General features: G+C 37.4%; 1 protein-coding gene across 5 annotated transcripts in view; it reads right to left on the minus strand.

Moving 5' to 3' along the window:
* Positions 1-14,035: 14,035 nt before the first annotated feature.
* Positions 14,036-24,971, minus strand: part of LOC142107327 (voltage-gated potassium channel KCNC1-like) — a 104,147-nt gene continuing 93,211 nt past the window's right edge. The window contains exons 4-5 of one of the 5 annotated variants that reach the window (XM_075190700.1): positions 24,311-24,356; positions 20,205-20,290 (exon numbers count right to left, since the gene is read on the minus strand). In XM_075190700.1, the coding sequence (XP_075046801.1) occupies positions 24,340-24,356 (17 nt within the window). In that variant the 3' untranslated portion in view covers positions 20,205-20,290; positions 24,311-24,339. Of the gene's footprint in view, positions 18,886-20,073; positions 20,291-24,310; positions 24,357-24,971 lie in introns of those variants that run through there. The other 4 variants (XR_012679940.1, XM_075190698.1, XM_075190696.1 and 1 more) reach the window with 4 other exon arrangements.

The raw sequence follows: 24,971 nt of genomic DNA on the forward strand, positions 1-24,971 counted from the left end.
GAATAGATGAGGTCTCCATAATCCCCCTACAGTGATAAACCCACTTTCTCCTGCCTCACATACTGAATACATAATATGCGGTTTTCCTGGTTTTCCTCAAATCACCCTTCTTCCCCACTTTGCCGGTCTCCCCCTTTTTTCCCCCCCATTCCCCCCTACCTATCCTTTAGTACAGATTAAACTCAATATAATACTATCGTTATGATAAAGTGCTTATAATAAGCCTGTTTCAAATATCTTTCACTAGTTCACTTGCTAATCCCAAGGCATAGCGTACTACCATGAACATAAATTTTTGATATTTTGTTCTGTGATCTACATTCTAGGTTTCTGTTCTATACTGTTCACCATGTCATTTGCATAAACTGTACCCTTTTTTTTTATATCCAATAGAAAATGATTGTACAAAAAAAAAATAGGCTACTGAGCTGGTCTTGCTCCCTTCGGGCTAAATTATTCCAGCCAACCCTTGAACAACATTGTTTTGCTCAGATTAGCTAAAGGTTTTTCTAGCCCCACCCACTTCATCTTCCTGACACCCGTGAGTTTTGAAGAACGAAGACAAAAGGGGCTCTAATTGTAGTCAAACAAAGCAAAAAAAAAAAAAAAACACAGACAAGTAAATAACAACACGGACACTTCAGGTAAAAGTTTGAATTAAAAAAAGAAAAGTTTATTTCATGCTGTAACTCCCTGCATGTCAATTTCATGCACACGTTTCCTGCAATTCTAAACTTCAACATTTGTATTCAGATGACATACAAGTAACAGGAAGATCAAGCCTTGCAGAAATAAACACTTTACATTGGGACAGGAAAAAAATAAAAAAGCATGAAATCCCAGGAGCATCTCCCAGCCTTCAAACCAAAGCGAAACATGAACTTTATTTAGGAAATGCAAAAATAAACTTTGTCGTCACATTTGGCCAACTTACTCAGTTTTAACAATACAGAGGTAATAAGACTAACTCCTGTCACCTTATTCTGCGCTGTGTCATCAAGAGAGGTACGAATCTAAGGTTTGAAATGTCATTTAGCACCATTGTTATAAGGCAAAAGAAAATCTCAAAATAAACGGGTGTTGTATTTTTTTCTGTGTGTAATTTTGCACTGCCTTCTTCACATGCCAGCTTCCTACATATTGTTACACTACAACTCCCAGCATGCTTTGGCCGCCAGTGGAGACTATTAGGGGTATATCTACTAAACTGCGGGTTTGAAAAAAGCAGAGATGTTGCCTATAGCAACCAATCAGATTCTAGCTGTCATTTTGTAGAATGTAGTAAATAAATGGTAACTAGAATCTGATTGGTTGCTATAGGCAACATCTCCACTTTTTCAAACCCGCAGTTTAGTAAATATACCCCCCTAGTCTTGTCTTAAATGGTTGCAGCAAATTGTTTGCCAAATCTTTAGATTGGAAGAGCAAAGGAAATTAGGAAATTGTCTATAATTAAAGCATTAAATGTGCCATAGTAAGATTGGGTTAAATCTTGTATTCATTGTAGTGTTGAATTGATCTATTTTTGCTGGATAATGTGTTTCCCTGTGCACACAATTGTACTGTTGCGAATATGAGATATAGATAAATCCTCAAATACTTCTGTTTTTTTTATCCCTGTGTGAAAGATAGATATTTTTACATGAATTTAGTTACCAGATTGACCCAAACTAACAACAACTCTCAGAGATCCTTTGTCACAGATATTCATTGTAACATTTAAAGTTTCGAGGCATATGGGAATCAATTACATTTGTATTATTTTATATTATGCAATAAATGTCGACTGTTTAAAAAAAGTCAACCCGTGACGCCCAGTTGATGAGAATTGAGAAGTTCCAATATAACCTGTCAGTAACTAGTTGGCAAGGCATGCTTGGATTTGTAGTTCCACAGCTGCTGTGGGGTCACCTGCTACATAAGCCTGGAAATAGCTGGCCAAGGACCACTCACTATACAGATTCGATTTTGGATTCTCCGATGATAAAGAACATTTATTGGACAGGAACTGAAAAAGTGACTGCAAGATTTTAGAAAATGTATATTAGACCTAGTCAAATGAATGTTATGTGTTAGTGTCGGGGGTGTGCTGAAGTCTGCATACAGAAAGATTTCTCATATCCTACATAGAGGATGATTTGAGTTTAATTTTTTTTCAAGCTGGGGTGCCAGGACCCCAACATTAACTTCTAACATTAAAAGTATTGAATAAACTCAGAATACCATGCGGGTTAGTTACTAACCTAGGCGCAAAGGTGCACAAGAGCCGTAACCCATAGCAACAAGTCATCACGCCGATGCAGTTGGGCTAGTGTGAACTAATGAAAGCCAGCGCCTTATCGGTTGATTCTGTTTGCACATTTGCACCATATTAGTAAGTAGCACCTAATGCATATGTTAGAGAGTCTTTCTCAGGCAAACCACTTGGATACAGGATTCAAGTTACCATGGCAAAGGATGCCATTTGGATCGCCAAGGTTCATAAATTATATTAAAATAACAGGGATTGTGTAAATTATAGTGAAGCCAGTGGATCTCTTGAAAACGAATTGTTAATAAAAACTATCTCTAAATGCTTAAACTCTCTACTTGTTTTGAATGAGGTTGATAAAGGGACCTCTCTTGGATCTCATATTTCTAATCTAAAAGTGGCGTAGCGAGCAGGGAGAGATTAGCTCATACTTTTAACAACATAGTTATGACACAAGGGGCAAAGATATGTAGAAACCACGTAAAGTATGACTGGCTGTTCTCCTGTCCCCAACAAGAATAGAGCATTATCGTTGACACAGCATAGAACACATGCCCTCCTCCCAGCTTAGGTTAGCCCTTACAGTTCCTTTAACAAACATGGAACAGCCAAGTATTATGGTCAAATGTCATTTGCAAGCACATCATTTGTCATTGTTGATAAGTAGAACATAACATTTAATACATCTCGGGTATAAAATACATGTTTGCATCTTGATCCTGATTGGTGTTGAAGTCTGCAATATATGCGCTAGACGCATCACAAAAACAATCACTTAGATTCCCATTAACCTCTCCTCCCCGCAGTGCCCCCTTTGCTGCACCGAAATGGCATTACTGCACTGCAGGTTCCTCTAGCACTGAAATCATCTGCATCCTAACGGATAGGTTTACTTAGTAGGTAAGAAAACATTGCAGGTTAAAGCTAAACAAACATGATGCTGCTCACAACTAAATCAAGTTACTAGGAGAAGTCTTGAATGGCAGGGAGCAGTTAGCAAATGACAATTTAAAACAACAGTCCTAAGTAACTAACAATGAAATAGTTCCGTGTGTAACAATATGTCCACACATACATAGTACATTGTATATAAAATAGTTTCATTATTTGCACATACACTTTGAAAATAGTTTTGTTTTTTTGTTTTTTTATAATCACATTTTTTCGTTTTTATATAAAAGCATCCTTTCTGTTATTAGTAGCAGTGTAATAATTAGTAGTGCACTAAGTCCCGATCTTCGTCATCATCCATCCTCTAAAGAGTTCTGTTCAGTTATTTGTCTTTTGCTGGCAAGCTGAAAAGCACACTTATACAGTCATATGACAATAAATTCCAAGTGGTTACATAGAGAGATAGAAGCGGAGTTAACCTCTTCCTTCCTCACATGGCCAACCAGTTTGACTACTTTCTGTATCAACTGCAGACAGCAGCAAAATTCCGAGATGCAAATATGGGATGATCAATGTGCATTCTCTAAAGCCCCATTTTGCAACAGGGAGGTTGTTGCTGTGACCGCTTTAGTGAGTTCAATAAATCTCAATCGTCCCTGTATAAATATATATATTCATCTGTTTCAGCTGATCATATCAGGTACACATCAAAACTCAGTTGACTTAACTTTGGTAGAAAAATCCTAAAATCTTATTTTTTTATTTTTTTTTTAGGTTGATTATTGCATAACAACACCATTGTATTGAATTTACCCTTTAGATGTCATGCGGTTGTCTTAGGGAAACGGGAAATGCGGGCCAACTGAAAAGGTCGAATTGCCAGATGTTTCAAACTGGTCACCGTGTAAGAGGTAGCAGAAGGGTTGCAAGATGATGATACCTGGGAGATCCTAATACATTAAAAGGCAATCAGATATGACCTTAATGGGCCTTTGCATGCACACATTGTATACAACTACTGTGCTTGGCCCTTACATACAATTGTTCAAGAACAGGAAGGAATCTGATATGTCGTCATACATACTGTATTGCATATCAATTGCCTATTGCTACTGTATCGGTCAACTTTTTATTTATTTATTTTTTTCATTTGCCATCGTCAATGCCGAACAGCAACCCACAAACAGTAGTCCGAAGGACCAAATAAAAAGTAATAGTCTTGCAAAATGCATAGGAGGAGACATGCAGCATGAGCAGGGTGAATTATACAGACGTTTCCCTGGGGACATGACATAAAAATAATGTCTCTATATAGGTTCTCAATCTGTGATACGTGACCCCTAAGGGGTAACCCAGATTGATTCAAGGTATACTTCTGTCTACTAAATATGACTCCAAATAACATTCCATTTACTAGGAGTTATTAAAACATACAGAAAACTGATCAGAGTTTTTTTTTAAAAAAAAAACATTTCTGTACGGAGTGGCTTGGTATAAATGTAGTTAGATTAGGGGGCACTTTGAATAAATGTATACACATTAGGGGGTACTTAGTATAAAATTACATACTTTAAAGGGTACTTGGCAAGCATTTAGCATTACACAGGGGTGCATGTTAAGAGAAGGTTAAGAAACCTTGGTTTAGAACATGTAAATCTCACAACAATCCTCCAAGGCGGATGGCCTGAGTGGTTTAAATAGTTATCATGTCAATCAAAATAAATGAACATTATTTCAATTACCATCATAAATGATCTTTTGATTTCCTTTGTTCTGTACTGAAAATATGATCTAATAGTTTTGTTACTATGTTAGTAATGAAGAATGCATTTCAATTCTCCGAATATTCTTATTCAGCCTGTTTATTTCCCTAATTGGCTATGTCTCTGTGGTAGTACCCTGAAAAAAGATGTTTGGCGGTCACACATTCATACAAGTGGCTCTGCAAACAGAGGAAATAACAGCATACTTACGCTACAGTATATATGAACCTAATCAAGTATTTAATGTTCTCTAACACGCTATGCTTCCAAGTGTTTCTACTGTGTTTAATGCATGGATATAAGAATAAAATGAATGTTATATGCACCTGTCATGCAGTCTTCTGTTTATTTAATCTAAGTCCTGAGCTACAGGGCAAGTTTTGAAACGCGGCTACGTGCACGAGACTCCTGACAAAGATGTCAGTATGAATGAATTGTGACATCTGGCCTCCGATGGGACTGTCTACAAATATTGCAGTAACCTGCAACCGTTGGAAAACTGTGACCAGCGCAGTAATTCCCAAAGGGAAACAAAACAAAAAGATGACACTTGCCTTAGAGTGATTGCATGTGATTTTGACTCTTGGGGGTAAATTTGTCAAGCTGTGGGTTTGAAAAAGTGGAGGTGTTGCCTATAGCAACCAATCAGATTCTAGCTGTCATTTTATAGAACGTACTAAATAAATGATAACTAGAGTCTGATTGGTTGCTATAGGCAACATCTCCACTTTTTCAAACCCCCGGCTTGATAAATTGACATCTTGGTCACTAGCCATTGATCACAGCCCAAAATTGACATTATAGCCCAATTCTGACAGTACCTGCCCAGTTTGTACCTGCCCAGTTAGATCAATGCTTCCACTGAGAGATCTTTAAAGAAGGAAGATTACCCATGTCGTACAGTTTTAGGGGTAATAATGCGGATATTGACTACATTTCATAGAAATGTACAATTAATCTTTTTCTCAAACTGCTAATACTTAGTTATCGGTATAAAAGTGCCTAACCTAAAGCCCAGATTGTTTTGTGAGCAAAGTGAGCTCTTGTTTAACATACAATTATTGTAAACAATTTCATGTTGTCCATCCTCATTTCTCGCACAGAGCTTTTCAGAATTGTGCGTTTAGAATTGTCTTACAAGGGAAGACTCGGACATATATAACGGCTTAACGATTCAGAACGATTGGCTTTGCATACAATTGGATAAATGTTTATCGCGACGGTTCGCATGTTGTAGCTGCAAATTTTTTTCATGCACTATCAGAATTTTGAAAATCAATCAGGTTCAGATTGAACAATCACTTCACATTGTTTAGGCTTTTGCAACATTCACGCTGAGCTCTGTGGTTTGGTGTAAATTGGGCATAAAGGTTTCCAGCGTACGTAAAGAGCGCGATCAGTCTGCATTCTTTTTACTCGGCTATTGAGATGCTATACCTTTCCTCATCGATTAAGTACTCCTGTGTTCCTTCTAATCAATAAATAAGTATTTGATGGCTTTATGTAAGAATGCAATAGCCTGTGAAATGTTCTCTATATTAAATGTACTAACAAGCATTTCTTAAAAATGAAAAGTTGAGGTGTTGTCCATAGCAACCAATCAGAATCCAGCTATCATTTCCTAGAATGTACTAGCTAATCATAGCTAGAATCTGATTGGTTGCTATGGGCAACACCTCCACTTCCAATCCTCCCCTATATATTGTCTGCTATGAGTATTGCATGTATTTGTAGGTATTTCCATGTCTGATACAACTAGCTGGAGATATCTCTTCAGTATGTTCAAGTTTTGCCTTTCAACGACTGGTTATTAAATACAAAGTCAGTGCATCAACATACATTAAAAAACCTTAGAAATGACAACAAAGGCTACTTGGCCTGTAACTAGGGATGGGACAGCTTGTTTTTATTTTTATTCTCCAGAGCGTTTTGAATAACCTCTGACAGACTAGCCCTACATCTGTTTCCCCTTGTACTACCTGGTTCTCATTGTGTAGCCATCATTGGCTTGACATCTTATTTTCTTAGTAATCTATTGTCATTCTTCAACATGTTTCATCGGCAGACACAAAGCTCATACAAGATTAGCTTCCAAAGTGCTGGACAAATGTTAAACAAATATTTGCATTTTTATCTAATTTCCTCTAATAACAGGCAAGGCTAAAGGGTACCAACAAATTCAACGACACACTGTAATCTGCAAGCTGGTAGTATTTGTCCTATGAAGCCAAATAAACCAATTGTAACTATCCTATGCCTTTCAGTCCTTTAGTCATAGTCATAGACGGCATGTATGTATCCATCCTCAGATTAAATGGATGGGACAAGCCCCTACAGTGAGAGTAAATTGAAGACAAATATGGGGATAGCCACGAACTACCAAGAAAGTTACTGTAGTTTGACGTCAAATAACTCATTGATTATATATCGAATAACAGAGGGATTGCCCCAAGAAATATGTCTCACGTCAAGATACACAGTATTAGCGGCTGACATATATTTTTGCTCACTGAGTACGCTTCTAAAACATTATATTGCTCTGGAGAAAAAATGCTACATTGTTTTACTCGAGGGATCGTATTGTTATACTCGTCATTTAGCAAAAAATGCCATTTATGTAGCAAGGTCAACGTTTCGTGCAGTATGAGTAGAAAATAAGGGCTGGGAGAAGTTACAAATGTTTATAACAATAATTTGTGTAATAAAAGTGCCTACCAGACATGTTTTTGCAGTAAGTACATGTGCCTAGGGAGGTCTTTCTGCTATTTGACATGTGAGCGGAGGAGAGTTGGATAGTTACATATTGATCCTCATTGATCATTGAGGAGATACAAGTGCGGGGTACACACCAAAGTTGATGACAAAGCAGGGGTGAGCGTGGTATTGTATCCCCGATCCCCGCTAGGTCATCCACTTTGAAAACCTCCCAACATTTCACCCCCTCCCGGCATTGGGACAGGAGGCCACGCCACTATGGGTGTGTGGCCACACCGCGATGGGAGCATGGCCGGTCGGCCACAGGGCTACCTAACCCTGCAAAGCACTAGGCCGTCCCTTAGATACCACCCTTCCTAACATTCCCACCTCCAGGACAAACATGTCCCCAGGAAGGACGGTAGGACAGACCTCTAAAATCAGTATAACTTTGGTAAAGTGCTTTTTTAACAGCCACTTTTTATAAGGATCAGTGATTTCTAAAACTGCCTTTCTCCAATCACCTGTCAAAACAGGAACAGAGAAAAGACAGGTTATAAAGACGTTGCAGGTAGCCTAACCCTGTGACTATTAATTGGTGCATTAACACTTGTGGCCAATGAGTGTATAAAGTATAGTATTAGCTGCCTGTTGTGTAATCTACATGTAAGTCAGGACACTGCACTGATGTCTGCATTAGTGTTATATGCAACAAAACTCAACATCTACATAATCTCTTACAGAGCTGTCAGTTATCGGTCTGCTCTCCATGACTATGAGCAGAACCATTAGTGCAGTTTGTAGAGTTTCACTCTGTTTATAGTCCCGGTGGGCTTCATTTATCTGACACTTGTGGAAAAATTACTACAACCCCACTCAATTTAAATTTGCAGCCCTCTGCCCCTAACGCTTAACTTCTCTTTCCCGATAATCATTTAAGCAAAGCTAAAACACAAGCATCTCCTGTATGACAGAGTATGACAAAAGAGATCATTTTTCCTTGCCTCTGTCAATGTTGGGCTTCCAATGTTGCCCTTGTTTGACACCATTTAATTGGCAGGACCTAAGGTATATGAACATGGGCGGCTTATTTTTACTGTGGAGGAAATTCAGTGCTAGAGTTAGTAGTCATGGACAAGTCCCCAAACTATGTCAAAGAGGGCAGCATGGTGGAACAATGGAAGGCATCGCCACCTCACTGGCTAAGTTACGTGTGGCGTTAGCGTGTTCTCTCCGTGTTTGCGTGGTAGGTTAATTGGCTACTCACAAAAACTAACCCTAGTCTGTGTATGTCCGAGTGGACTCTACTGGGACAGGGACTGATGTGAATGATTATGTATCCTCTGTAAAGTACATCACTGCTAATAAATACAAAGTGCTGTTCTGTAGTAATATTGCACTTATCCTCAACTGTTTAATAACAGCACACAATTGCATATACTGTTACGTCTATATTAGGTAATGTTATACTGAACGCTTCATAAATAAACAACTTGTATTTTGAAAATATTTATATAATAGTTAAAAAAAACTTTTTTCTAATAAAAAAAATCATATCCCTTAATTGTCCTTAAGATTTGCAACCACCCCCCCTTCCCTATTCAGAACAGGCTGCTGTTACCTTCTACATAGTGCAGCAATGCTGCAGCTCTTTTCAAAATAGTTTCTTTCAACTTGTTTTTCAAATGTAAGGGGGTGGAAACACTTTGCAGATCGTCTTTTTATCAATTAGAGGATATATTTCAGAAAATCAAGGTGACGTCTCCTTTAACTAAGCATCTAGGGCCTGATTCATTAAGGATCTTAAATGAAGAGGATCCTTATTTCAGTCTCCTGGACAAAACCATGTTACAATGCAAGGGGTGCAAATGAGTGTTCTGTTTTGCACATAAGTTAAATACTGGCTGTTTTTTCATGTAACACACACATATCAACTTTAAATTTCAGTGTACTAATAAGCAATCAAGTTTTTGTGCTACATGAAAAAACAGTTAGTGTTTAACCCTTGTGCAAAACAGAACACACATTTGCACCCCTTGCATTGTAACATGGTTTTGTCCAGGAGACTGAAATAAGGATCATCTTCATTTAAGATCCTTAATGAATCAGGCCCCTAAATATTAAAAGTATTTCATCCCCAATGAACTTGTGATCTGATACATACATAGCGCTTACTTTGCAAGCGTTATGGGAAAGCAATGCTTATTTTGAGAATATGTGTTCAATGATAATCTACAGGACTCTCTTTTTGTGTATAATGGGACAATTATATAATGGGACAATTATAAACATAATGTATGTTTCCTATGTTTTTATGTATAATAGAGAATGACTTTAAACTAGTCTATTTTAAAGATCACTTGTTGGCTGCAAATAATGGAGAAAGTTATTTTGTGTCTGATGGCAATATTCATGAGAATTCACTAGTAAGCTGAGGCTGTATTCTTATAACCATCACATGTTCTGCCTTCACTAAGTATAAGCAACAGATGCAATTTACGTTTACATTAATTTCTTTTTAAACGTTGGAGATTAGCAGAGAATAGTTCTCTCAACTAAAATAAATTAATATGAATAATTCAAAGAACAGTAATTGATCTAGTTTTTTGTATCTTTAAAGGAAAAAAATGGATCTGTGCTTATTTATTTATTTATATAATAGGGATTTTAAAGTGGACCTTTATGAATCGCAGTCTTTTCTTTAATACACTGTAATATTGTAACTTTATTTTTCAATATTTACATGTCTCATATACATTATACATTTATTGTCTGTAAAGAACTAAAGTTGCCGTCTTGTGTTAATTCTAAACCAATATATAGGTCCCATCACAAGTTCAATGTATGAAAAAAAGGCTCAGGGTAAGAGAGTCTTTATGAGCTCAGGAGCTCTAAGTCCACTACCGCACTTAAGACTGGGTTCATGTAATGGGTTATGGCAAACTGGGTTCATGTAATGGACTCATGGCAAACTGGGTTCATGTAATGGGTTATGGCATACTGGGTTCATGTAATGGACTCATGGCAAACTGGGTTCATGTAATGGGTTATGAAATACTGAGTTCATGTAATGGGTTATGGCAAACTAGGTTCATGTAATGGCTTATGGCAAACTGGGTTCATGTAATGGGTTATGGCAAACTGAGTTCATGTAATGGGTTACGGCAAACTGGGTTCATGTAATGGTTTATGGCATACTGGGTTCATGTAATGGACTCATGGCAAACTGGGTTCATGTAATGGTTTATGAAATACTGGGTTCATGTAATGGTTTATGAAATACTGGGTTCATGTAATGGTTTATGGCATACTGGGTTCATATAATGGTTTATGGCAAACTGGGTTCATGTAATGGTTTATGGAAAACTGGGTTCATGTAATGGCTCATGACAAACTGGGTTCATATCATGGCTTATGGTAAGCTTTTGACGAGAGAGTATGAAAATCATTGATCCATGGCACCATGACTGGTGGAAAATGTGGTTCACTGCATGTAATGTACCAAGCCACTACCTGCATTAAATGCTATATGGTGCACTGGGCATTTAGCAGTAACCAGGTCAGTGTATCTGGGGCACTCAACACGTTTTCACAGCTCCAAAGGACAGAGGCTAACCAGCAGATATTTAACCCAGGGATTTTCAAATTGACATGGAGTAGCAAAAAAATAGTCCAGGCAGAAAAAAGAAGTGCATCCTAAATCGAGAATTAAATGAGCACTACACTACAGAGAGCATTAAATGCATTCTAGTCCATTAAAATAATACAGTAATGTATGAATAGCGTGTGCTTTAGTTTTACTACATTAGCATCTGCATCAGTATTCTGCAGTAACAGCAGAACTTAAAGACTTTTCTAAGAGTTCCATAGCTTCACAATTTGTTCTTGTAAGATCATGGCACCCAACATGCAGGCCTGCAAACAATATGCATATTACATAGCATGCAGTATGGAGCGCATGAGCAGCACACAGATTTGGATTTTATGCAAAAAAACGCACATATGTCCAACTCTACTTGCAGCCGATCATCATGACTGCTGTCTAGAAACAGGTATAACGCCAAAAGTTGCCCACCCTTGTCCTAGACCTTAATTTCAGTTGGGTCCTTTCATAGGGAAGATAGTTATTGTCCCCCCTTCTTTGAACACAACAGAGATCAGAGAACCAGATTCATACTAAAGCCGGGATATTAGCATAATTAAGCAGCAGTGCTGATAAAATCTCAGCAATCAGAAAATGTCAGTGCAATGTCTCATGTTTATATGTCTGTACCTATTCAATGACTTCCAGGTCATATTCTCCCCTCCCCCGCCCCTCTAGCTGTGCATTGAGCTCACGGAGTTACTGTGCGTATTGTTTACTGTATCGTGCTGTCTCACCTTTGTATTGTAACTTTGTTTGTCCCTGTACGGCGCTACGGATACCTAGTGGCGCCCTATAAATAAAAATTAATAATAATAATAATAATAATAATATTCCATGTACTGTGAACAAAACGATGGCCCTTCCAGCTTTTATTGGGCAATAAATACTGAGGGGTTGCAGAGTATTGCATTTACAACTGGTATATTAAAGGGGTGATCTGCCAAACTCGAATTTAAACGATATATTAACTCCAATCTATATATATTTTGGAATTATTTGGCATGGGGCATTACTTGAGCAGTGCAAATGCTGACATTGGGTCGTTTTTACAGATTAAGCCATGTTGCACTGTAGGGAGTTCAAAGGGATTGCATTTTAGAATTGGGCTACGCCGTGCCCCCCTCTCAACTCTCAATCAAGTTCCGCATGATACATCCTCCAACGACAACACAAAATGTTTTTTTCCAGGTGCAAACTCTGTTCCCAGTAGCTGGATTTGCATCTACCGCTAAAATAGCCCAATTGTGTGTTTGCGGCCTCTCGCGTGATCAAAATACTTTTGTGCAAAGGAAGATGATGACGTTTGTAAATGTGCGCAGAGCTTGGATGAACTATGGGAGGTTCGGTGCACTTTGGCAGACCTTACTAGCTTTGTGAAAGCCAACAACCTAATGCTAAAAACTAATATGACTGATGTGCAAAGCCTGGTAGTTATATTAACTGTAGGAGGCGTTGGCTGGGCAAACCTGGCGATGTCGCCTTCATGTGTGAAGTGTTGCAAAGCCTCTAATAAGCAGATATCGAATAAACATTTTTAGGCCTGCTGCAGAGGTGTTAGTTGTAATGCCAGCATGGGACTGTTTGAGGAAGTAGGCATACACATTGAACGGCATGTACTAAGAAAATCAATGTAAGTGAAATATTACAACTCAAAGACCTGGGAAGGTAACGTGTGGCTTTGCTCTTACTTTTCCAGACATTATAATTTGAAAATTATCTTAGTGTGGTCAAGATGACGTAAAACCGGATTGGGCCAAAAGGATACAAGTTAAGATATACGATTATATAAGATTCCCGAAGACACTCTCATTCAGATCACAAAGGACACGATATAACGCAAAACTATTCCAGACCAGCAAAGACAGTGGACAGATTTATGTTGTAGGTGCTCACAAGTGTCTACCCTCTATAAATAAAGGTGATAGTCACTTTCCTGACAATGACTACCCCGACAGTGACTACAACGACACTGGAAATCCGAAGACACATAGCCCAACATGATGCAAACAGCGACTTACCATTACACAGATAGACTAATTTCACGACCCAATCTGATCCCGACTGTACTAAATGACGTCACTTGAAAACGCGACTGATCTTAAAGCGGCAATGCGCGGACCCGCCTGACATTCATCTCATGTAAGTAGTATTTTAGGGGTTAGGGGTTAGGGTTAAGGTTAGCCTTACCATTAAACGCCGGGTCCGTGCATTGCCGCCTTAAGATCTGTCGCGTTTTCAAGTGACGTCCTTTACAACAGTCGGCAACAGATCGGATTGTGACATTAGTCCATCTGAATGGTAAGTCGCTGTTTCTGTCATGTCGGGCTATGAGTCTTCGAATTTCCAATGTCGTCGTAGTCACTGTCGGGGTAGTCAGTATCGTTAATTCATACTACGCCCATAAATAAGCCTCTCTCTATATTTTTAGCAAATCATTTGCAATTTAGTTGTGTTTATCTGACCCCTACTCTGCTGTCATCCATTCATTTATCTCTATGTCACGCCAAAACGTAGGTTTTGAAAACAAACGTTCTGTGGAGGTAATACTTTATATGCCTACCCTCTCAGGGTTCAGCTCGACAGCAACCCGTGACTTGCAATGGCTACTACTGCAATGCATTCAGTTAAAAGGATTAATCATTGTGGACTGCTCAGCTATAACCAACAGTGATCGATCACTTTCCGCATATCTGAGGCTTCTTCTAACCAAGCCTCACCTTGGCAATCATCAAGCTGAATACACTGAGCAGCGTCTTTCTTTACTGGCTAAGGGAAGAAAAGAAACCAAGAAAAAATAAAATGACTCTTTAATATAATGTATCCTTATCACCATCTCGCAATGATCAATCAAGAACAAACAGTAAAAAAAAAATAAAATAAAAAAATGTGCAGAAACAGCCAGAAATTATGTTTGCAAGCATGAAATCAATCTGGCCAGGAAGTCATATAGTACATGCACATACACCACAAGATGCTCATTTCATGAAAGGGATTTTTTTTCTGTTACTGTGGGTCACATTTTTATGTCAGTAGAAGGAGAGAGGCGGACCAGGATTTGCATAGAATAAGTTGCATACAGGAAGAGTCCATTACCGTTCGCCCTACCGTGGAAAATCTCAAGCACATAATGAAGTCTTACTGTTAGTTGCTGTTTGGAGCAACTAACATACGTGAAGTGCTAGTCTCATTGTAACATGCATGGATGCACTTGGTGAGGCTGTATGTGTGTACCAGGATGTCCCTTGTACACATCAGGGGGTAAATGTATCAAGCTGAGAGTTTTCCGGCGGATTTGAAAAGTGGAGATGTTGTCTTTAGCAACCAATCAGATTCTAGCTGTCATTTTGTAGAATGTACTAAATAAATGATAGCTAGAATTTGATTGGTTTTTCAAACCCGCCGGAAAACTCTCAGCTTGATACATTTACCCCCAGGTCTGAATTTGTAGAAGGGTGCCACAGTTTTGGGGCTAGAAAACTGGGGTGCACTCGCCTCTCTGTGCACATCATTTTGAACAATTTTTTTTTTTACATTAATAATGTCATAACTACATTTTATGAACATTGAATCAAGTGCTAAATTATATATATCCTTCAATTCTAAGTGCATTATTTACTGTGTGCCTGTTTTTGTAATACCCCCGTAATGCATTGGTCTCATACATTTGATGACTATAGGGGCTTAAGCAAGAGATGATATATAGGGGCTTCAATCGTCTGTAAATATTTCAGGGAGATATACACCGCTGCATTTAGCAACCCAGAAATGTGTTTATAATTTTGTAGTGCTATGTGGTATAGCTGTTTTAATATTCAAAATAAATGTATAGGATGTAAAAAAATATATATATATATTGTGGTAATGTTTAAAATAATATGACTCAGCTAACAAAATGATGCATATTAATGCATTAAATAAGTTATTTTCAGTTCCTCAGTTTAAGGGGTCTATTTATTAAGATATGGCGATAGGGCTTATCACCGCAATCTAATTTCGGGCTATTTGGATTATACCTTGCAATTGGTTCATTTGTACAAGTAACATTATGACCTTCCAATATTACCCATTCCACCTTCCCAGCGCAAAGTCCTCGGCTCCTATCCTTATTTTTCCTTATGCAGTTGCCTGTGCTGAATTAAGTGATGTTAGTAGTACGTTCCTGAACATTTTGTACCTGGTAGAATGGGATAGCTGGGGAGGTTTTATGTGGTGTGACGTTCATGGGGTCCAGGGGTGAGGTGGGCCTGATATTGCTGGACCATCCACTTGCAAGGCCCCTTCTTTACTGATCATGCTCAGTGAAGACCCATTTGGGCTTTTCAGTTCACTGCCCATATGTTGGCCAGCAGTCTTGGCCTTGGGAACCAATGGGCTAGCATCCTCGAGCTCCACCCCTAATTGGACTGCTGCCCCCCCCCCCCAATGAAAAATATATTTTGATATGTTGCCTGGCAATGGACTGTTTCCCCCCTGAGTAACACATTAGAAGGCCTGCTCTGTGTTGCTGTCTAGTAGACCTCTGAATTGGTTCCTTGGAAGATGTGTGTGTGTGTGTTCCCATCTGCACTGGTTCCATTGGAATTATGTGCAGTGTTCTGAACAGAATCCTTACGTTTCCTCATTCTAAACCGGTTACATTAGATCTGTGTGCAGTATACAAGGCAAATTGTTCCTATACAGATGTGTAGCATATATTTCGCTGAATTGAGTTTTGTCGTATAAATTTAAGGTTCCAAACCTAGCCAGTTATATTTTATATCTGATTACTGTTCATTAAACTGAATGTGCTTTCTGTTCAAGCACAATACAGACCTGCTGTAATGAGTACATTTGGTCGGGTGCCTATTTAATTGTATTGAGGGTTGCCCAATTCTGCTTTGGATACTTGGGGGGTCCATCATTTTTAAGTACCCGCCAGGCTGCACCTGCCATCGCCAACCGCGTGCTCGTCTTTGCGGGAAAAGATGTTGTCTTTTTGCAATGTAGAAGGCTAGGTAAAAACAGATCACGCCATCTTGTATAACTACTAAGGCTCAATTGTTTGCATGGTGTTAAGCAAAAACACAAAGATAAAATAGCAGATATGTTTGTATGATATATCATACAAACATGCGGAATATTCCCTTCCGCACCCGTGACCAGGCTTAATTTTACACCTCATTTTGGGGTGGTGTACAGCTGGCATTTAAACAGGAAGCACTGAAACGCCAAGTAATTTAAAAGAGTAAATATTAAATGCCCTGATACACTAACGGGACACATTGCCTTTCTTCCCATACTTCCTGGAATGATTGGCTAATTACATAATGGTCCAATGAGCATTTAAACAAAAATAATTTCATTAAAAAAAAAGCAACAAACTAGGATTAGCACATAAAACGCACACAGGTAGCGCTCCCATACAAGGTGCAATGCCATCTCAGATGGCAGAGAATTACCAGTACACATATGAAATATGCAGACATGTTCGTGTGTAAGCGCTCAACGCTCAAACACAAATGCAAGAGAGCAAAAAGGAGAGGTACACATTGCTTTGCTGGCATGTTGTGAGTGACCCCCATCCCCCCCCCTCCACTGTCAATTAGATAACAAAGAACTATAGGCATTGGAAAGCATCTCTTGAAGGTTCAATGAAAAGCTAAGTGATCTTTTTTCGCAGCTACATAATTACTTGCTCATATGATTGATGAATGTCAACAACTGCAATTTTCCTGGTTTACTAAGGAAGAGTTGCATCAAAAATGGCAAACATCGGCTGTTATAAAGATAATATTATATATATTAATAGCGATATTATTGGGAATTTCAGCAATAATTGGAGATTGTAATGCGTGTACGTGTGTGTGTTTGTGTGTGCGTGTATATATATATATATATATATATATATATATATATATATATATAAATATATATGTGTGCGTGTATCTGTTCTGTGGTTGAGTGTTGTGAATGCATTTCACAAAGCGATCTAAATTTAGCAGGGAAGCATGGAAACGAGACTAAGCGTTGTTTGCAGGCATCACGTTAGAAGTACAGTTCACCTAATTAGTTTATATTTTTAGCCAAAGCCAGAAAGCTATCTAGAGCACAAAAAATGTCCTTTAGCTGTGTGCCTGTATGTGCATGATCAGAGATGTTTATCTTTGCAGCTACTGTGTGGCAGAGCATGTTTTTGCAATTATGTTTTCCTTTTATGCACACACTGGCAAGGTGTGAGCATGTTATGTGTTTTTTGTTCAATTAATTCTCATAAAATTCCTAAAAATGGGGAATAGTAATCATAATTTAATAAAGGAAGCTCAAATAATTTCTTGCCTATTTTTTCTTAGCTATAAACAAGGTTCAATTAAATTTAGTGTCTCAAGACCTAATACCTTTTTTTATTTTTGCACCTTGATAGGTACGAAACAGTCAAGAACTTTTTTTTACCTGCGAAAATAAGAATATACCTTAGGTATCTCAACTGCTTGGTAAAAAAAAAAAATCCATCCTTCAATCTGATACTTTCCAGTCGCGGATTGGCCACCATGTGTTCGAAACCGGACATAGGCGCTAACAACATGGCTGGCTTTTTAGTTTCCTTCTCTCCTTCTTCTGTCACCAAAAACAGCAACGTCCTATTGATGTCAAAGTCGTAAAATGAACCAACAGTGAACCAAAACCCCTTTCAAAGCCATCCTTTGTGGATAAGAAACAAAGGGCGTGAGAGATAAAACACACATTGGAACCGGTAGATCGTCATCTAATTGTCAACAAACATACGGTAACGCCAGGGAACTGGTGCCCACCAACAGAAATGTATCTTAGAAGTATTACTTTGATTTCGAACAGCAGAGTATTCACACAGAGAGAGAAGCACCTTCAGAATACTCGTCTAATGCAAAAGAACCCCTTACATAAACTCCTCCAATTTAAATAGCGTCTTTAAGGTACTCATCAAATGGCTGGCTGTATTTGTACATTTTTCAGATTTTGTAGTCTGGAAGGAAAATATACCTTTTTTTTTTTTTCTTTTTTTTTTTTTGCATATAACATTAAATATTGTTACAGTATAACATGCAAACACATGCTGGCTAGGAAAATGCAACCTTTAAATAGTAATTTAACTTTTTTTTTTTTTTGTTTTGTTACAACTTTCCAGTCCCTTTTCTTTGTATTGTTAAATTTCTTTCGATGCATTAACGCATCCCCGGCAGACGCCCGCCGTTCAAATAGTCAAAGTGATGAACACATTCTTTACTTGTTTCCAGTGCAATCCACTTGTATATAACCTCGATTTAAAAAATAAAAGAATCCAGTTTTTTTTTCCCCCTCAATCCTTCCGTCTTCTTTTTTGCATCCGACTTTATTCCGTAACCTTTATCCCATCTGCATGGGAATGTTGATTGATTTCCATCCTTCATTGTATGAACTGCTTTTCTCTAAGATTTTGTAATGTTTTCCACTTTTTCATTACCTTGATATCTGTTGTAGTTGCTGTTTCTTTTGTTTGTTAGTATTTCATTTTTTTTAATTATTATTATTATTCTGAAATCAAGGTGTCTGAAGGAGATTGTACACATGGGAGGAAATCAATTAATTCACAGTGACAGCTTCCGCCTGCATATATCGAACAAGGACAGGACTTTCTTTATAATTTTCTGTGTGAGGACGAGAAAAAACAAAACAAAAGAAGAGGGAGGGGGGAGGACATGGAAGAGGTTGTGATAGAGGAAAAGATAAAGAAAGGGGGAGAGAGAGAGAGAGGAGAAGTGGACTCAGCTTTCTGACAAAAACTAAACCACCAATCAACAGAGCCATGCACCAAAAATGATTAGTTAGCTATGGGAATGTCATCGTTAGCTTACAATATACACAGTTCTCAATTAATTCTATTTAGGATCATGCAGTCAAGCAGACTTTTTATTGCTTGCAAAAGTAGATCATGCACAGGAGAACTAAGGAGATGTGAGAGTAGTAAGAATATATATACATATATATATATATATATATATATATATATATATATATATATATATATACATATATATATATATACGTATATATATATATATATATATATATATATATATATATATATATATATACATATATATATATACACATATATATATATGTATATATTTATATATATATATATATATATATATATATATACATTTATTCATATATGTATATATAACAGAGATATGGCTCATAAAATCCTGAGTATGGTGGTGAGGAATGACCAGGAAGCACAAAGCAGCTCCATAGGAATAATATCAAGATTTTAATAAAATAAATGGAGGGAAATAAAAAAAAAGAGGGGCACCCAAACATAAATAAATGTTATGTATTGGAGAATCATTAATGTATGTATGTATATATTCAGACAGGATTAAGCTTATTAACAGTTATCATTCACATTTTCACCTATCATCTTTTTTTTCCCCCTTCATTTTATTCAGGAAGGAAATTCTAAAGAACAATTATTAATCATATCATTAAAAAAATGATACCCTTGCATCCCTCTCCGCCCTAATAAAACCTTTGGCTTGTGCCTCCTTAGCGGAAGAGCATTTTCTATTCCGCAAAAGCATCTTCCTGGAGCAAACCAATTTGATTCCTCGGGGGGAGTCATGGAAGTCTTTTTTTTTTTTTTTTTAATATTCCTCAGCAAAGTGCAAAATGTTTTTCTTTTTGTATTTTTTTTTGTTGTTTTTTTTTGTCTTTTCTTATTTTAAAAGCCAAACTTGATTTTTTTTTTAAATATATCTGCATATAATCTATAATTTTCATCAACCTCTTAAAAAATAATAAAAATTTGTTAAAGTCTCTTATGTTTGTTCTTTGCCAGTGTTGATGTCTGTTTTTTTTTTTTTTCGTTATTACTAGTTAAGGTTCCCCTTATCAGTTGGTTGAGTCCATGCTATAAGATGGAGGGAATGGGAGACCGCGGGCGTCTCACTGTGGATGGTGACCCAAATGGGGTAGAGATAGGAGACAGTCTGAGCGTATTCCCACTCATGCCAGCTATGCTGTTTAGACTCCGGGATTTTTCATAACCTTGATATCCATGAGATAAATGAAAAAGAAAAAAAAAAAAAAGATTATGATGCGCAACTTATTTTTTCCCAGAACGTTGGACAGGGAAACGTCATACAGTTAAAGCCAAAATTGTGGCTGCTCAGAAATAAAACAAGCCTTATATATTCCCATTTTGAAGTTGAATCATGGCCATATTTTTATTATTATTATTTTTTTTAATAAATATTTTTTTCTATATATGTTTGGAATTTTAATTAAAATTATATTTACCCAAAGCACCAGTAACTATGCAATGCATATTACTACTTCTACTGTTATTGAGTTCCTGCACATTTCAATTAGCGTCTGCTGGTTTAGATAATCACTCGCCTTGCATTTTTATACTTATTGATTATTTTGGCTAGGGAAACAAGATCTTCAGCAGACCATGGCACCACAATCAGCATAAACATTCAACCTGCCACTCTGAAGATGAGTGTGGTTTTTGGTAGGCATTTGCTGTAATTTGCCGCATAGTCTGTAATAAAATACCTTCCGATGAATAGTTTCATATTTACTGCCTTGTGGCCTACTGAATGCTCATTTTATATGGGTTGATATTGGAAATTGCTATGTTTGCTGGATGCAGGTGTTACATAATAAAGACAAATTTGATTAAAAGAATTCTAAGATAATTACATATTGGGCCATGGTGTCGTAGGCATTATGTACATTGTTGCTATAATGGAACTTGAAGTGGTACTGCACCTATATATATGTTTTGACAGTAGTGGCCCCTGCACCCCCTTTCAATGTCACACCCCTTAAATCAGGTAGAAAAGCACCGGATATCTTGTGTTTTCACATCCAAAAATATGTACAGGATTACCATGATGAATGACCCACTTGTCATGAAATTTCAGCTATCTTAGTCATTTGCCAAAGTAATTCTGAGCCTTTTTCTCATGAGGGTTGGAATAGAGATGTGCAAAGTTCTGGTAAAATTTAGTTCACATCGCGTTTCACCTCGGAACAGGCTGTTTTGCAGAGGTGTGAAGTTCTAGCACTACCATCTTCCAGTTCTTTTGCTTCACCATACCATACTGTATTTAAAAATTAGCATTTTGCCGAACAGAGCGGGGAAGACAATGGTGCGTTAATTATGGTTGGGGTAGGATTGGCCAAACACTGACAGCGAAACGCACAAAATTTCTTTGCCAAATGCAGAATGGCACTTCGGTATTGCTCTGTACTTTTACCGTACAAGGCAGGAGATTGGTATATACCTGATATATCCCTCATGTATTGGTGTCAGCCAATCCAACAAACATTGGTAGTCACAGACCCAAACCCCTGTCAAAACCTATATATGGATGGAGATCTTCTGTAGGACCGGTCTAATTTTCATTGGCATTTTCTTTGCATAGATTAGTTGCCAACTACGTTCCATTATTTAAACGTGTGCACTTCTATGACATGTACTGGCATATGTGCCGCTTTTAGTGTAATTTATTCTTTAGAGAACATTGTCCTTTCAGTATACTTAGATACATTCCTCTGTATATAATAAAATATTAAAGCTCTGTACTTTGTTCCTTGTGTCTCATTAATCATAATTCTCAATTCAACAATCGCTTTCAGTGCTAGTTTTGTTCCTTTGAAAGTGGTAATTAATTAAATATGTTTTAACTGTTCGTGAAATTGTGCATATTTATATCTGAAGCCGGGCTTTATCTGTTACAACAAACAATGAATGAACAGGTCTTTCTTTTGGTTAAGATGGGACATATATTTGGCTGTGTTATTTGTGAGCAGACAAAGTATTGTTAATTTACAAACACAGCTCCAAGCACAAACATTTAAGGTAGCAACACAAGCAAGTTACAACATAATCCTTTCCCAGAATTTAGCCTAAGTAGATACTATTAAGAAAGATAATATGGGGGATATTTCTGAAAACTGATATAAAGGTAAAAGGTGAGGTTGGACATTGTAGTCAATCAGATGTTAGCTTTCATTTTCTAAACTGCAGTAGAAAAAAAAATTAGGATCTGAAAAGTTGCTATAGGCAACGCCACCTTTCTCCTTAACCCAAGTATTCAGAAATATGCCCCAATGTACTGACTGACTTTAAAAAAAACATCACAATTTGTTATTCAATTCAGTACACTGAATGACAATCATGTTATTCGTAATTTCTTAGTCCCACCCCTGTATTTTCAGATTTTTTTGGTATTTACTATAGGTTACATTATGCTCTTGCAATTCTTTTGCAATGTAATACTCTGACAAAGTCACAGAAACACTTGTGGATTCAGCAGGGTTGATTTGCTAAGATAATTTTGCTGTGTATTCCTAGGTTGTTGTTTCTGTACAGGTGCAGCAGGAACATGAATAACTTATGTACGGATATGGGATCTCAGATCCTGAAACACGCTACCCAGAAAGTTATGATTATTGCCACTATTTAGTGATTTTGCGGGGCATTAAGACATGATCACTATGTGTTTCTTCCTACATATACTGTAAAGAGCTGTATTAAATTTTTTTTGAGGAGGTGAATGTTAGAGGTAACGGGAGGAAAAATAGGGTTAATTTTTTAAAAAAAAGTGTTTAAGTATATTTCAGGCACAAAAAACTTTATTTATAACCTGTGCTTGTTTACACTTAACTTATGCTAGCCCTTCCTATTTATTATTTTGATTCATTTTTGCTGTGTGATTATTATTATTTTTTTCATTACTATTTACAAAGAAGTTTAGTCAATGGCTAAGAGTTCTCAAAGAGCTGCAGTACAATGCTGCTTATAGTGAGAATTTAAAAAACACAGGTATCTTTAAATCACCTCTCTACTTTTGAACAGTGGTAGTGTCTTGTAATAAATAAAATGGGAAATAATTCTGTTTTTTAAAACTGGGTTACAGCCCATACTTTTTATCACTTAAACATGAGTTTGAAGTGCACCGGAGGTATATACAAATCAAAACAGGAAGTCTGTATACAGCTGTACTATATAATACTATATAATGCTATAGTATTTCAAAGGTGCTCGATGAAATTTGTACTCTCTTGAGTGTACCTGCAACCCTACAGATGTAATTTGTCTTAAAAATGTATGCAGGGACTAACTTACATGTCTTCCATTATCACAGAGGTCACAATTGTCTTAGCAAATCTACTCCACTTAATCCGGACAAGCTTTCTATGTAACCATTTTCACTCAATCCAATAAAGGGATTGTCCGCCTAAACCTGTAAGTGAGCTATGTACTATGCGGGCAGTATATCGTGAAATGGTAGGCCTCACAGCGGCTCCTATTGACTGGAGAAACACCAATTGTTCAATCCACCCCTAGTTTCTTAGAATTTGGGTGTTGAGTCCCAACATATAACAATGTACTGCCTACGGAGATTACACAGTTCATTTGCAGTTGTAGGTGGACTGTCACTAGTTCCTAGAGAATTGATAGGCTGTGATGGATATTGGTTCAGCTCACAGAATTGGTCCTAATGCTACATGATTTGCTTAGTGCTACCTCTATAGTCTGTAAGCATGGAGAGAAAGCAGACATGCAGTAGAAAAGCAGAGACTCACGGACAACATACACTCAAGCATACAATCAGACAACATATGGACCCGGTAGCAGAGGATGTCCGAGATTGAGGGATTGTAATCACTTTACTGTGGACACATGCAAAGTTTCTCCTGCTAGGAGTCCTGTTACTCATTTCTCGTGTTAAATCTCAATGATCCGATATGATTTGCGGCAAGATTTGGCTGATGTATTTTGAGTACAATATATTATATATCGTATGGATGCCCATTTAGAGCATGTGTTTAAAATAATGCTTTATTTTCTGCCATTTGTTGGTCACGAGTTAATACCCAGGATAAATATTCATGCCCAGCACAGGAAGAATGCATAACTCTCACAGTAATGACTAATCCGCCAACCTGACCCACTACCGTAACGCACTATTCACAGTGGGCACCAAACTTCTTAGAGCAAAAAAATAAATATTTAAGACATTTGTATTGTAATGATAGGACCTGACTTGCCTCAAATGTTGGCACTGAATAAATCAGCTTCAAGGGTTTATCAGAGCTAAGAGGAAATAAAATAAAAAAAAACACACACACACAAACAAACAAAATAAATATATGTAACTAAATACCAAGATTTGAATAAGTAGAAAAAACTTTGGGTATGAAGGTGATCATATTGTGTTACTCTCCTAAGTAGGTGACTTTGGTTAAGGGTGAAAACTTACGCACATTTTGTGAGCTGTGTCAATATTCATGAGAAGGCAGCCAATCCATTCACTAGGAACAAGTCATTATGATTGGTCCAAAGTTCCTCAATGATGTCACTGGTTTCTAGTGAACGGCTAGACTCCATTCGTACAAATATTGGTTCAGCCTACGAAATGACTGCTTCTACTGTACTGAAGCGGACAGTGCTCTTTAATTTGTCAAAATAGCATGTACTGCTGGATGTTTAATGAGCAGGACTTATAACATTGCTTCGAAGAGCATATAGACGAGCGCTGAAGGATAGAAAGGAACTAAAAACGACGTTGAATAAATTATATGCGTAGGCTGGCTACATGCTGATAAAGTCAACATAAAAGTGATTTCTGTTACAAAACATTCAGCCGTCGAAGAATAGGGGGGGTTCCATTTATGTAACAGTTCTGAGACCACATCAAAATATTTTACC

The sequence above is a fragment of the Mixophyes fleayi genome, chromosome 11 (genome assembly GCF_038048845.1).
Source record: "Mixophyes fleayi isolate aMixFle1 chromosome 11, aMixFle1.hap1, whole genome shotgun sequence".
NCBI lineage: Eukaryota > Metazoa > Chordata > Amphibia > Anura > Limnodynastidae > Mixophyes > Mixophyes fleayi.